Here is a 14,450-nt window from a genome sequence, read left to right on the forward strand (position 1 = left end):
TTATTGATAATTTTTCCTTTATTTAATTTTTATTTTTGTTTTATTTATTTAATTTTTTTAATTTTTTTTATAGATATCTTATTTTAAAATTTTGTTTATATTTTATTTAATTTCATTATTTAAATTTTAATAGATGTGTTATTTTATTTCATTCTTTAATTATTATTATTTAAAATAAATTTATTTAAAATTTTAATTAAAAAATAACATATATTTTTATTTATATATAATTTATTTAATTTTTTAAAAATAAATTTATTTAATTGTGCAAAAAATAAAATAAAATAAATTTTTATTTAATCTAGCTAAAAATAATTAAAATATTAAAGCTATGTTTAATATTGCTATTACTTAGTAAATAATTGAAAAGGATAAACTAGTCATTTGAGCATTTATCATTTTCTATAATATCCCAAACAAACATTGGATTAACTAAAAATAGTCAAATCCAGACATCTAATCCTATGACTAAACAAACATAGGATACAAATCCAGTCCAACCAAATAGTCCGGAGACAATGTATCCTAGGACTAATAGTATGATGGATTACAATTCCTCCTTATCCAGTCCGTTCAAACAAACACACCCAATGGTATTGACAGTCCGTCTCAGTGACCGGATTAGTGTAGTTTTGGGAGAGGTGAGATTGAAAAAATAATCTGAAAATTAGAGTGTATCTAGTTGTTTGGCTGATTGACTGAAATAGTTTTTTATTTTTTATTACACCCAAGTGCAGTATATTATTTGTAATTTTTTTTTTATATTTTCTTTAATATAAAAATATACTTTTATTTTATATAAAAATAATTTTAACAATCTTATTTCTAACTATTTTTCACGCTATTATCAACATAAATATATTTTTATTTAATCCCTCACTAATAATCATCACACTAACAATTTCTTTAGAGTTATGTTAGGAATCTCAAACAAATTACTAAATTTTCTACAAACTATCTCATATGGGTGTGAGACCCACACACATTTAATTTGTGTGGATCGTACACCCATGTGAGAGGTTTGGTAAAAAATTTGATAATTTATTTCAAATCCATAACATTTTCCATTTCTTTATTAATCATTTTCGCACTAATAATCTATTTGCTAATCATTTTTTCACTAACGATCCAAACCAGCGTGGCGTGAGGGTAAAACTTTGTCCCTCGGATATGAGCTGAAAGCTGATTAGGTTAGGGTGTTTGGGGGAAACGATTCTCTGATAGTCGTGATTACAACAATGTCGGCTCGATATCTGAGAAAAGTTCTCAGGCAACAAGAATCTCAAGAACAACAACAAGAAGATCATCAACTCGACAACGACGATGACTCCGAGTCTCCCGATTCCTCCACCCCAGCTTTTGTAAACCCTTTCGATCTCCTCAACGACGACGATCATGATCGCGATCAGGTTTAGTTCTTCTCTCTCTCTCTCTCTCTGTTGATATTTACCTTCAATCGCTTTTATTCTTGTTGATGTATTATACTTTTCTAATTTGCGTGTGGTTTCAATCTTGACGAGTTAGGGTTTTTGATTACCTATCGCGAATCTGTTTCTCTTTGAATGAGTTAGGCTTTCAATCTTGACGACTTAGGGTTTCAAATTACTTTTAAATTGTGCGTGGATGTTTATCATTTGAATGAAAATTTTGGCCATCACGTTTTTTTATTAAATCGAAACCTTAGAAACTCAGAATTCACTATCTTCAATTCTGGTTGATTGTACACATTGTTTCTAATAATGCTGGATGCAATTGTCTTAGATTTGGAATTGTTATATGTGGATTCAAAACCCCTAAATTGTTGTCTGCTACACGTAAATAATATTACTGGGTTGCTGGTAGGTGACCAAGGAAGGGGAGTAGTGGCTGAGGGTGGGGAGATGATGGGGGAGGATTGTGATTGCAGGTTGGTGGTTAGGGAGAAGCATGGGGCTGCAAGTGGGTAGCCGGGGAGGGGGAATGGAGGTTGCTAGTAGGTGGCAAAGAGTATTTAGGGGTGGCAAGGGAGAGGCTTCAGCATCGGTGGATGGGTGGGTTGGTGGAGGGGGAGAGAGAAAGACAGGGGTGGTGGCGGTTGTTAGTAATGACCATCTAAGAAGTACAAACACAGACACGACATCGACACGCCAACACACAAATTTTTAAAAAATGAGGGACATGACATGTGTAAGGGACACGTGTAAAATTTATAATTTTATATATTTATTATATATCATATATAATGATAAATAATTATTATATATCATATATATGAATATGTTAGTTAACCTCAAAAGGTTGGTTTTGGTGGTCAGGGCCCGGGGGTGCACTCTCTCCAAAGTTGCAGGTTCAAAACCTTTTAGGTGAAAACAATTTACTAGAGCTAGTTCATATAGGGTTTTGGCCCAGCTTTATTTGGCCCCTTGCTAGTGAACGGTAAGATTGATTTCTTGGATTAGTCGGTCCAGTAGGTTAGATACTGAGTTATCAAAAATAAATAAATAAAAGGAAACTTTTAGTTAAAATTAAAAGTGATAATTTTTAAAATCTAAAGGAGAAAAAATAGTTATAATTTTTTATTATTTTTTATTATATTATTGAATTAGAAATTATTTTATTCAAACTCATAATGTGTTTTATGTGTGTCTAAATGTAGGAAGTGAGTCCAATTGTATCCAACTTGAGCTCGCTTTTTACTGAATCAATTATTGCTACATGTCCTCACAATGCCCCTTCTTTTCCTACCTACCCCTTGGTTAGGGGTATAAATTTGGCCTGACCCGGCCTATGTCGGGTCACACAGGCTCCATCTAAAATTCAAACCGAGCCGGGCCAGCCCACGGGCGAGAAAATTAGGCCCAGACCTAGGGGTATTTGAGCCTCGGGCCTAGGCTTGGGCGGGCCTGAATATATATATATATATATATATTTTGTATTTTTTCATCAAATTTTTTTCTTTTCCACCAAAAATGGCACTGGACCTCGGGCGGGTCGGGCTAGGCTTGGCCTTGGGCCTGGCTTTGAGTGGGTCGATGGGCCAGGCTCCAAAACACACGGCCCAAGCCCGATCTCGGGCTGGGCTTGCGGGTAGGCTTCGGGTGGCCCACGGGTCATTTTTACACCCCCTACCCTTGATTGCTTTTCAAAATTTGAATTGCAAGAAGCTAGAGAATTCTATTTTCACTGGCTATTATTGTCTTCGAAGAGTTTTTTGCAACTACTCTCTCAACTTGGTATATGTTATCCAAGGGTTGAATTCCAACTAGACCGATATCTCATACTTCATACTACTAATTGCGACTAGCATATAGGACATAATCTTACATCTTTGTGTTCCAATAGACAAGCCCATCGATGAGGCGAATATCAACCTTCTTTGTCGTTGGTTATCCATTGCAATGAAATCCCCACAAGCTTCTCTTATAGACTAAGTACTTTAGGATTAACCTATTTATCAAAAAAAAAAAAAAAAAGGTACTTTAGGATTAACTTGGGGTTTGTAGTGACACCCCATCTTGACCACTTATCCAAAAATAACTGCTCTTCTATTTTGCAATCTCTCTTCTTTAAAACCCTCTAGGGTCTTCTCTAATGAGAGCATAAAGAGAAATTGTGCCCCACTCAACTCTATAATTTGACCTCTAGTGAAACACGCCATCATTTCTTAACCTACTTCTACACCACCTTTGGCAATGGTATATGCCAAGGCCCCAACCACCTCCTCATCGGACAACTTTGCAAAAATGGTAATCTCTTCAAATGACTACTGCGCCACTTCCACTTCTCCATGATTCTCCATGCCAACAATTTACCCTTTACCTCCACTACTTTCCTTGGCCATGACTAAATATTTGCTGCCTCAAGGAAACACTTAAAAACTTTCTTATGCCACCCCTCGCCTACATGACCAGAGTCTTGGACACCTTGGTCATCACCACCCACCCACTCCCATTCTGGATGTTCGGGATTTTAACCACTTCCCGCTTCCCATGCACTAGAGTCTCTACCTTCTCTACCTTCATGTACCTCCCCCCTCCCCCAATTAGAAAGTCCATGACATACCACTGATCTTTAACCCTACCTCAATTGTCAAAATAATGAGCCCCCAAAATCTTTTAGAAGCCTTAGCCCAACATATAACATAGCTATATGAGCTTCTCCTCCTCCTCCTCCAACCTTCTCAACCTTTTGATATCTCTCCGCCTCTTTATCAGTTCAAAACCTTTAAAAGATCCATTTCTTCTCTAATAAAGTCGAAGTTTTTCTACTGAACCAAATTATCTTCCAATTAAGATCCTTCTGTAATTATTGTTGAGAATTATGTTATCTATCATAGTGCATTTGCATATCCTAACTAGTGGTGCAACTAAAAATGAAGGATGCCAAGTGATTTTCTTTTTCCTTTTGTTAATATCTGACACAAAGTTTTGAGTTTTGTATTAACTAAAACATTTCATTTGATGTAGTGTAATGGAGATATGAAGAAAATATATAAAGTACATTTAACTCGAGAGTTTTAGCTAATTTAAAAGAGACTAGACTACACAAAACAATCTGCTACATGGACAACCTAAGACTACAAACCGTGCAATGCTCGTGCATAACGCATTAGAAAGATCAAGCAAGAAGATAATTTAGCAAACGATTAAGCTATAAGATAAAAACTACTAATACTAAATAGTAAATAATATATTATATGTCACTCATCTTAGCTCCACAATAAAAAAGTATCCCTATTAGTGTCCATGAATAGGGGTCTGGAGGAGGGGTGAAGTGGATTGGGTAAAGAGAGCTAACCTTTGGCATTATGTACCCAAGATGGCTACCCTCAGGTTTGAACTCATAGTCTCAAAGTTAATAGACCGAGTTTTAATCATTGAACCAGTGGCCATAGGGGTCTCGGAGGGTGGGTTGGGTATAACCTCTCAATCATGCATACTGGGTTGGTGATGCCATAGATAGTAACCTGCAACCTTAATTTTTCTTGTTCTAGTGGCTCATTGTAGAAGCCCCATAACTATCTTGGTGCCATTTGCAATAACTTGACTTTGTAAATTGATCAAGATTGAAGGAATAGACCAATGTCGCCTAAAGATCCTTGCAGTAGTGACAACCTAGTTTTTCCGTGTAATTGCAGCTTTCATAGCTAGGCAAATTCTTAAAAAAGTAGGGTATAGGCTGTGTTACATGGACTCGCCACTTTGGGGCGAAGTACCCGTGTCGACACGACACGACACGGGTGCGGGTGTGGGATCTGTGTCGGATTCGCCTGTTCTCATTCAGACATGGCTCTTCACAGACAGCAAAAGAAATGAAAGAGGAGAGAGCAAGAACCTGGTCGAAGCTCGAAGACCTTCAGTCGAAGCTCTATCCGGTCGATCCAGTCGAAGATCGAAGCTCCATCAGGTCTCTCTCTCCCTCGCGATCGCGATTGCTATCGCTTCCCCTTTACTCCCTCTCCCTCTCCCTCTCTCTATCGTTTTATCTTCTTCCTTCTTCCTTCTTCCTGACTCTGTCTATCTATTCGTATCTATCTATTATTATAATAACTATAATAATAATAATAATAATAATAATAGTTAATAAACTATTAATAGTTAATAACTATAATAATAAATATTATTATTATATATCATATAATAATTATTATGTAACATATAATATGTTTATTATAATAACTATAATAATAACTATTATTATTATATATTATTAAATAATAATTATTATATAACATATAATATATTTATAAGATATTATATACTTGTATATATTAATAAAAAAAAATAAACACATCTATGTAAAATAAAATAAAAAAATTAATTAGAATACATTGTTTAAAAAATATAATAAATAAATTAAATAATTAATGTATATTAAAATAAAAATATATATAATATAACTCATCTCCATAGATTTTTATTTGTTATTTATATAATATAACTTATCTTCATATGATAAATATATATATTTTTAAAAAAAAATCATTTAACGTATCTCCATACCCGTATCCAAATTTGGATACATATCCACGTACCCTTAATTTTTAATTTTGAAGTGTCCGACCCCTAGATACGCACCCGCACCCGCACCCGATACCTGTACCCAAGTCCGTGTAACCTAGGGTACAGGTACGACTAAGGTACGCCAATTTTTAATTTTTTTTATAAATTTATAGTTAAACATCCAACGTATAAATCAAAGCTTCTATATCAAAACTAAAAAGAAAACTTGTCTAAAAAATTATATAATTTTTATTTTTATTTATTTATTTATTTTTTTGATTGTCCAAAACATGATGCAAAAGAGAGCGAAATCATGACTCATGGGTAAAGGGTATTGGAAATAAATTACTTGATGATTTTCGAAGTTGAAAGAAGAATAATAAAGGCTGCAATAAATTCTAACAGCTGCCAAAAAAAAAAAAAAAAAACCTCGCCGTACCCGTGCCATACCCACAATGTACCCAAACGTATTTGCCGTACTCGGCATGTATTTGGTGTACCCAGTACGTGTACCGCCGTACTAGTACGCGTATCAGCACTCGGTAAGCACCCAGTACTCATACGACATCATTTTTGGATTTCTCGTGCTTCATAGTCTAAGTAAGGGAAGCAACCATCCTGCTTTGTCCCCCACTCAGTTGGGTTTGAGTTATGCCATGATTAGGCTTGATTTTTTGCCAATAAAGTGAAGACTATCAAACTGATGAGGCATGATTCACATAGAAGCATTAATACTATGGTTGAATGATGATAGGCCCATGTCTTGTTGATGAGAGTGAGAATTTTGTGGTTTGAGAGGGGAGCAATTTGGGGTCAATTTTCCAAGTCTTTATGGAATAAGGAAAAATAGAGAGGCTTTGTTAATAAATTTGTTTGTATATAAAGAAAGTGAAAAAAAAATTGTTAGGAGACCTCTATTGAGGAGATAGATCAAAGGAGAATGACGTATCCTTAAGCTTAAGCAATTCACTATGGGTGTATTACTACTTTTTTTTTAGAAATTACCAAAAAAATGGTAGTAATTAGGAGAATGAGAAATATGTACTTAAACTAGGAGCATAGTGTAAAAGAATGAAAATTATTTACTTTGGAAAGGAGAAAATGAAATAAGCTTTTGACAATTTGATAAATTATGGTAAACTTTTTGTCATAGTCATGTCAACTTGTGTGCATCATTGAGTAGAAATGTACCCATAAGATTTTGAATTATATTGCAAATCCATAAGAGATGATTTATTATAAATCAAGTTAATCATTTTATGTCTAAGAGTTTTGTTAACATATATATATATATATTTGGAAGAGGCCAATGGGCGCCTACGTTACACGGACTCTCCAGTTTTGGCGAAGTACCCGTGTCGACACGACACGACACGGGTACGGGTGCGGAATACGGACGGGATACAGCATATAGAAAGTGGATACGATGGCATACCTGCGATTAGGGCTAAAATTGTAGGGCTTCGATCGTCTTCGTCAATCTTTTGTGCCGCTATGAACGACAACCGAAACCCCGATCTGGATTGCGAAGCCCACGCCGTCATCCATTCTTCAAATCTGTGATCGTGGTGATCTGTGGTCGCGCGATGTGGTCTGTTTCTAGATCTGGGAGAGAGAGAGAGAGAGAGAGAGAGAGAGAGAGTTTTGCTTCAGGTTTGTCGCCGTCATCGTAGAGGTTCAAATCGACGTAAAGGTAAAGACGAAAGAAGATAGAGAAGAGAGAGAGAGTGGTTTGGGGGAAAATATTGTGATATAATAAAATATAATATAACAAATCATTTAATTGTTATTTCTTAACTTTTTAAGATATAATAAATAAAACAAATCATATAATTGTTTTAAAAAAATCTATTTAAATCATATATAATAAAAAAAAATCTTAAAAAATTTATAAAATAAAACATTTAATTTTTGTTTTTTATTTAAGCATAATTTATTATTCCTTATTTATTATAATTATTTTTTATTTATAATATATAACGTATTCCCGTACCCATATCCACATTTGGATCCATATCCACGTATCTTCAATTTTTAATTTTGAAGTGTCTGACTCCCAGATAAGCACCCACACCCAATACCCACACCCAAGTCCGTGTAACGTAGATGGACGCAACCCATATACATGTAAAATATATATAGATGGAGACAGCCATAAACAACCGCATGAAAATATATACAGACTAACAACCATAAAAAAGGAACCATTTGGATTTCAAACTCTGTGAAATGTCAAATGGAATGGGAACTCATCAAGTTAAAAGCTTTGCAATCCATATCTTTATGTCGAGACACTTACAACTCCTAAAGTATTACTTGGTAAAGAAAAAATTATGCCATTTTGGTCTCTCAACTATCAAACTTTTCCTAGTTTGGTCCAATTTGTATTGGATGTTATGTTTTTGTGATGGATAAGGACACATTGCACAATGTGATCTTGACCTAACCCATATTCAACTTGTATCAATGGGTATCCATGGAAATATGAAAAAATGGGTAAATCACCCTTTGCCTCTCTCACCTTGGCCCTTAAAATTTACTTTTCCCAATCTGGTCACTAGACTATATGATTGTTCCCACACCACCACCAACCACGATAACACTACCATCAACCACCCTAGTCCCCCTCCTCATTGACTCTGCCACCATGCTGTTCGCTAACACCACTGGCATAACCATCACCACTACCACACCATTTATTGACACTATAACCATATAACCATTCTCACCACCACCTTGGTCGTTACCACTACCATCATAACCTCCTCCTCAAGTCCTTGAGATTCGTCAAGCAAAAGGAACTAGATAATGGGTATAGTGATAAAGGCATTGATTAGTCAAGAGAGAGAGAGAGAGAGACGGTTGGTTTGGTTATGGTGGCTGCCGGGGGAGTTTGGCGGTGGTGGTGGTGATGGTGGTGGAGTTGGAGGGGGAAGAAGAGGAGAGAGAGAGAGAGAGGGGGGGGGGAGGGGTATTTGCCGATTGGGTTGGAGAGAGAAGGGAGGGGTTCGGTGATGGGACCCCTCAATGTGGGGAATTTTCCCTCAGTTTAGAGATAGACCTTGTCAGATACTTATGGACTAAAGTGTAAGTAACGGGCCAAAGTGCCAAAGTGAGAAATATAACACATAAAAATCCAAAACTACCTCAGCACTGACACCTCCTTTGCAAATTGGACCAAACTGGAAAAAGTTTGGTAGTTGAGAGATTAAAGTGGAATAATCTTTTCTTTTACAATGAAAGTGAGAAACAAGCAATACTTTTGGGGGTGAAAGCATAATTTACCATAAAATTTTGAATTATATTGTAAATCCACAAGAGATAATTTATTGCAGCTCAAATTAATCATTATATGTTTAAGGGTTTTGCTAAAAGTTAAAATCGACACTGTTTTTTGCTGTTTCCTTTTCTTTTATGGTTTGTTTGTTTGTTTGTTTGTTTTTGCTTTGTTGGAACTTGGAAGAGGTCAGTGGGCGCACATAACCCACGTACGTGCAAAATATATATAGACAGACAACCATAAACAACCCTAGATTTTGTGTAAAAGACCCAAACCTTGTAAAATTCAAAGCGGAATGGGAACTCATCAAGTTAAAAACTTTGCTATTGAAATCCTTATCTCTGGACAAAGAACTTCAAGGCAAGGCAAAGGAAACTAAAATTATCAGAATGTGCTGTTGAAAGATATACATAGATTAAAGTCGGACCTAAAATTAGGACAAATATTTTAAGACTTGCATACATCAATCTTAGCCATCAGTCTTCATAGTGGATCCCATCTTCTAATTGAATGACTTATCCAAATTTATTTTGCTTCAAAATTTCCATCTCTTGGTCCTCTTGTTGTTTGTGTCGCCTTCCAGAGAGAGCATTATCATACAATTTAGCTAAGATCTGTGTCCTTGTTCTGAATATCACATTCTATAGTTGTGCTTTTGACCAATCAAAGTCCTGTGTGACCTCAGTGTGGAACAGACAACGTTATGGAAATCAGAGGGTAACTTGTTGACTTGCAATGAAATTTCCAAGACCATTTAAAATTGTTTTATGGCAATCATGCTAGCTGTGTTCCTGCCAAGAATAAATTGCTGAAACAAATCTTTATAGATACATATAAAGAAGCTTTGGCAATCAATGCTTCGTACCCATTTTTCAACTGCTATCTAGTGACACTATGGTGCTGAGATATACTTTTCATCCTTTTTCCAACTTGGTATTGCTGATGGAAGTAATTAAGAACCATCATTTCAGGACATTTTGTTGAATTTCAATGACTATTGGTCAACTTTCAGCTGCAGGGTAGTGAGCCAGAAATTGCTGATGAACATGAACCCTTGATAGGAAACATTGATGACAGAGAACCCTCAGTGAAAGCTACTGTTAACACAGTTCCATCATCCAATCACAAAGCAAAGAAAAAGAAAAAGAAAAAGAACAAGGTGGATCCCTCATCAAGTATGGGAAACATTGAAAAGCCCCTAGATGTGATTTTAGAAAATTTGTCTATTGAAGATAACTCTTCTAGTCATCCATTGGGCCCTTTAAAAGCCAAGCCAGCAAAGGTAGAAATCGGTGACAGCATGCTTAAACAATGCACGCCCTCCATTTTACAAGTGGATCCCAAATTTCTAAGTGCAGAAAATGAGCTGCGACGAATATTTGGTTCTAAGGTAGTAAGTTCATTTCAAAAGAGTCACCAAACAGGCAGTTCGAGACAGGTACGTGGGGGGAGACATGGAAGTCACAACCATCGAAAAACTATTCTTGTCACTCCATCAGAACATTGGCATCGTTGGGATGGGTCTTTGTCAATGGAACTTTTGGAAACAAGAGATGGGTACCACTATTTCAAGTAAATCTCATGCTTAATCTGCTAGATATTGTTTGATTAGACTTACTTTATACATGTCTTATCATTGTTTATACTGCAATTAAACTACTTTACTTTCTTGTTAATTGAAGCTACGGAGTAGGAAATATCTATCCAGTTCTTAGACATCAGTTTACCCTGATGTGATGTGCATACATTTTTTATTTTTATTTTTTTATCTAGCCTTGAGATGGAACTGCATGATTCTAGAGCTGTTGTAGTTTGTGAGTCTAGTATAATATGATGAGCTGAAAACACCTCCATGGTCTGATTGTTCGGAATGGGGAATTACTATTCTCATCAATAGCATTTAACCATTCAGGTAATCTTATGCTTTGACTTGGCATTCATTTGTTTCCAATAAATAATAGTTATCAAGAAACTCTCGTCGAGAGGGGAAACTCATTTTAAGGAAAATTCCTAGGGAACATTTTTGAGACATTTCAGAAACTCTAGCATGATTTTAAAAGAATGTAATGAAACTCTTGAAAATGTTGTGGAAATTCCATAGAAACACCATTCCTATAATTGTGTAGAAGCATTTTTTTTTTTTTTTTGGTCTTAGTTTTCTTAGTATGCATTAGTGGTACCTCAGCCCATTTTCCTTGCAAATTAATATCTTCTTTTCTTCCTTTGCCCCACTGCAAGAAATTTTTTAATATGGTATTGCCTTTATTTTTAAAATTGGTCCTCACCTGTTCTCAAGTACTAAGCCAATGAAAGTGGTGTATCAATCTGTTGATTAAAGGAATACAGTGTGAAACATGGTTGGAGCACCCTGTTGGTGTCCTTGCATTGAGATGTGATTTTGAGTTCATTTGGTCATAAATGTAACATGTCTGAATCTTTAAGCCCAAGCCCCAAGCATGTTTTATGTCTATAAGTTTTATTTCCTCACACATCGCTTCCGTGAACATTTACATTCGAGCATTGTAATTAAAATATCTTAAATGGTATCCAATTAGGCTGCTAGCTCCGTTTCTGAAATTAGAGTTGAAGTTACCATACTCTTTTAAACTTTGATATTGATCTTTTTTTTCTCATTATAGGCAGAATATGCAGTTTATGTATTCTATCAAATGCACAATGTCTTATGGGATATATGTTTATGCACAGAGCACAATATATTTAGAGATGCTATTATTACCTGATATGCTCATAATCAATGTTATGAGTCTTATGACATGCATTAACCTCGACTACATATCAGTTTCAAATTTTGGTGTCGTACTGATGTATATTTTAATTGGTTTTTGTCATCATGTAGATACGTACACTCATCTTCCTATAGCCAAGTGCAGAGTGCATATGAAGCGGCTAAAGCAACACATGATCTTAATGGTATAGCAAGTATTTTGTTTTATCATCCGTATCATTTAGATTCACTGATAACTATGGCGGAGTATTTTAAGTTCTCTGGTGATCAACAAATGGCGGCAGATTCTATTGCAAAGTGTCTATATGCCTTGGAATGTGCGTGGCATCCAATGTTCAGCCCCTTCCAGGGCACTTGCCAATTGAAATATATTGGCCATGAAAGTAACAGGCCATTGTTCACGGCACTTTTCACTCACATGAATGACATGCACAGGCGTGGATGTCATCGCTCTGCACTTGAAATTTGCAAATTATTGCTTTCTGTGGATTCAGATGATCGAAAGGGTGCCATGCAATGTATTGACTATTTCTCTTTGAGGGCAGAGGAGTACAAATGGCTAGAACAGTTCTCTGAGGAATATAGAACAGATAACTCCATATGGTTAATTCCAAACTTTTCCTTTTCTCTTGCCATTTGTCGATTTTATCTTGAGCATGAGGAAGGCTCAAACAATACACAAATGAAGCCTGGAAAAGCTACTTCGACTGATCTCCTAAAGCAGGCTTTGTTACTTCATCCGCCAGTCTTGAAAAAATTAGTTGCAAAAGTACCTCTAAAGGATCAAGCGTGGACAAAGATACTCAAGCACAGTTACTTCGGATCAGATCAAACAGGAATCCCGACTGTAGACCATCTGATTAATATATATGTCGAAAGGAGTTATCTTATCTGGAGGCTCCCCGATCTGCAAAAATTGCTTAGGAACTCTGCGCTACTAGCGATTGATACACTGGAGCGTAATAAGTGTGAAACTCAGGACTGGGCTTGTGTAAGGAAAGAAGCTTTCCCATCGGACAAGAATGAGTAAGTGTTCTTTTCATTTACACGGTTATCCTACTCTTTTATCTTGCTTCAGTTTGGCCGCAGTAGATATATTGTATGTTTGTACTTTGGTTAGATAAGTTATTTACCGAGATTTATGCAGTGTAACTAAGGCCAAGTTTGGAATACTTAAAAAAAGTCAAAAAGTCAAAAAGTTACTCAAAAAGTTAAAAAGTTAACACTATTTACCAAAAGTTAACAATTACGGTTGCACAACTCCCAATCCTAATTTTCTTCTACAAACCAATTTTTACAATTTTTTATTACACATTTTTTCATAAAAAGTAAAAAAGTTAACCCAAACATCCATATTTTTTCCCTCCACTTTTTAGTCCAAAAAGACAAAAAGTGTACTTATTTAGGATACCTTAAACAACCCCTAATTATCTGGCTGTTATATATAGGCTACAAATGAGCTGAGTAATAGATTATTCAAGCTTTGCTTGAAAACTTCACAAGCTTCAAGACTTGTACAAGCTTTGACTTGTTTACATAGCAAGTCAATCTTGAACGAGCTTTTAACAAGGCAAACATGAGTCAAGTAGCTTAGTTTTTTTATGATGCATATATGCTTATCAAACCGCGTAATTGATTGTTCAAGCTTAGCTTTGCGTTCAATCTTTTAGGTTGTTTACATAATGAACTGAATATGAGTCGCGCATAAGTAACTTGGTTTTTGTCTTGCAGCCCTGGTTATATGTTGTAAAACATACACGACTCTGTACTTTTATTGGCTGGTTGCTCGTGCATCGTTTAATTTTTGAACAACGGAATTTTCTTGATTTTCAGGTACAGCCATTTATTGGTATCTGATTTCTCCGATTCAGTACCAACAATGCCACCTGATAACCTGCAGAATTTTCTTGTTGATCCAAGAATGAGAGAGGTACCGAATGGTGATCAAGTTGCCAACCCACCTCATGGGGGAGGTGCTCCCCGTAATATAGCGAACCGAAATGCATTGGCCGTCTTGTTCGAGTCTATGTTGCCGTGGGTTGATTATGGTGTCGGAGATGGAGTTGGTGAGGATGGCCAGCACAATGACCATGTACAAGACCATGAAAATTAAATTTGAAGCAGGTGCCATGAAAGATGTTGGGGCAGGAAGACAATGGAATTTGCAATTACCAATGTCGGAGAAAATGGTAATGTTTCGTGGATGGATATACAGGTTTTTGGTGGAAGTTGGAAAGCTAAAAGAATTTTGCTAGCAGAATAAAAATTTGTTGGTATTTTTATGATAATTTTTGTTGCATGTGGAAAGCACTGTAGTTTTTATTATTTTAATTTGTTGTTGCATGTGGAAAGCAATATAGTTTTTATTATTTTTGTTCATTTGATTTGTGGAGCCATCAGAAAATATTGGTAAAGTCGCTAGCTGTTTTAGGCTACGGAAGCA

General features: G+C 35.8%; 1 protein-coding gene across 2 annotated transcripts; it reads left to right on the forward strand.

Annotated features, from left to right (window-relative positions):
• Window positions 1-1,077: 1,077 nt before the first annotated feature.
• On the forward strand, window positions 1,078-14,386 carry LOC114278267 (transcription factor-like protein). 2 transcript variants are annotated; one of them, XM_028220291.2, is made up of 4 exons: window positions 1,078-1,409; window positions 10,280-10,833; window positions 12,119-13,033; window positions 13,841-14,386. In XM_028220291.2, exons 1-4 carry the CDS (start codon window positions 1,239-1,241, stop codon window positions 14,118-14,120), a joined length of 1,920 nt encoding a protein of 639 aa, XP_028076092.2. In that variant the 5' UTR covers window positions 1,078-1,238; the 3' UTR covers window positions 14,121-14,386. The 2 variants fall into 2 exon arrangements, with proteins under 2 accessions (XP_028076092.2, XP_028076091.2); XM_028220290.2 differs by having other exon boundaries at window positions 1,092-1,409; window positions 10,274-10,833.
• The last annotated feature ends 64 nt before the right edge of the window (window positions 14,387-14,450 follow it).

Source organism: Camellia sinensis, chromosome 2 (assembly GCF_055761805.1).
Source record: "Camellia sinensis isolate YWXY chromosome 2, ASM5576180v1, whole genome shotgun sequence".
NCBI classification, from domain to species: Eukaryota; Viridiplantae; Streptophyta; class Magnoliopsida; order Ericales; family Theaceae; genus Camellia; species Camellia sinensis.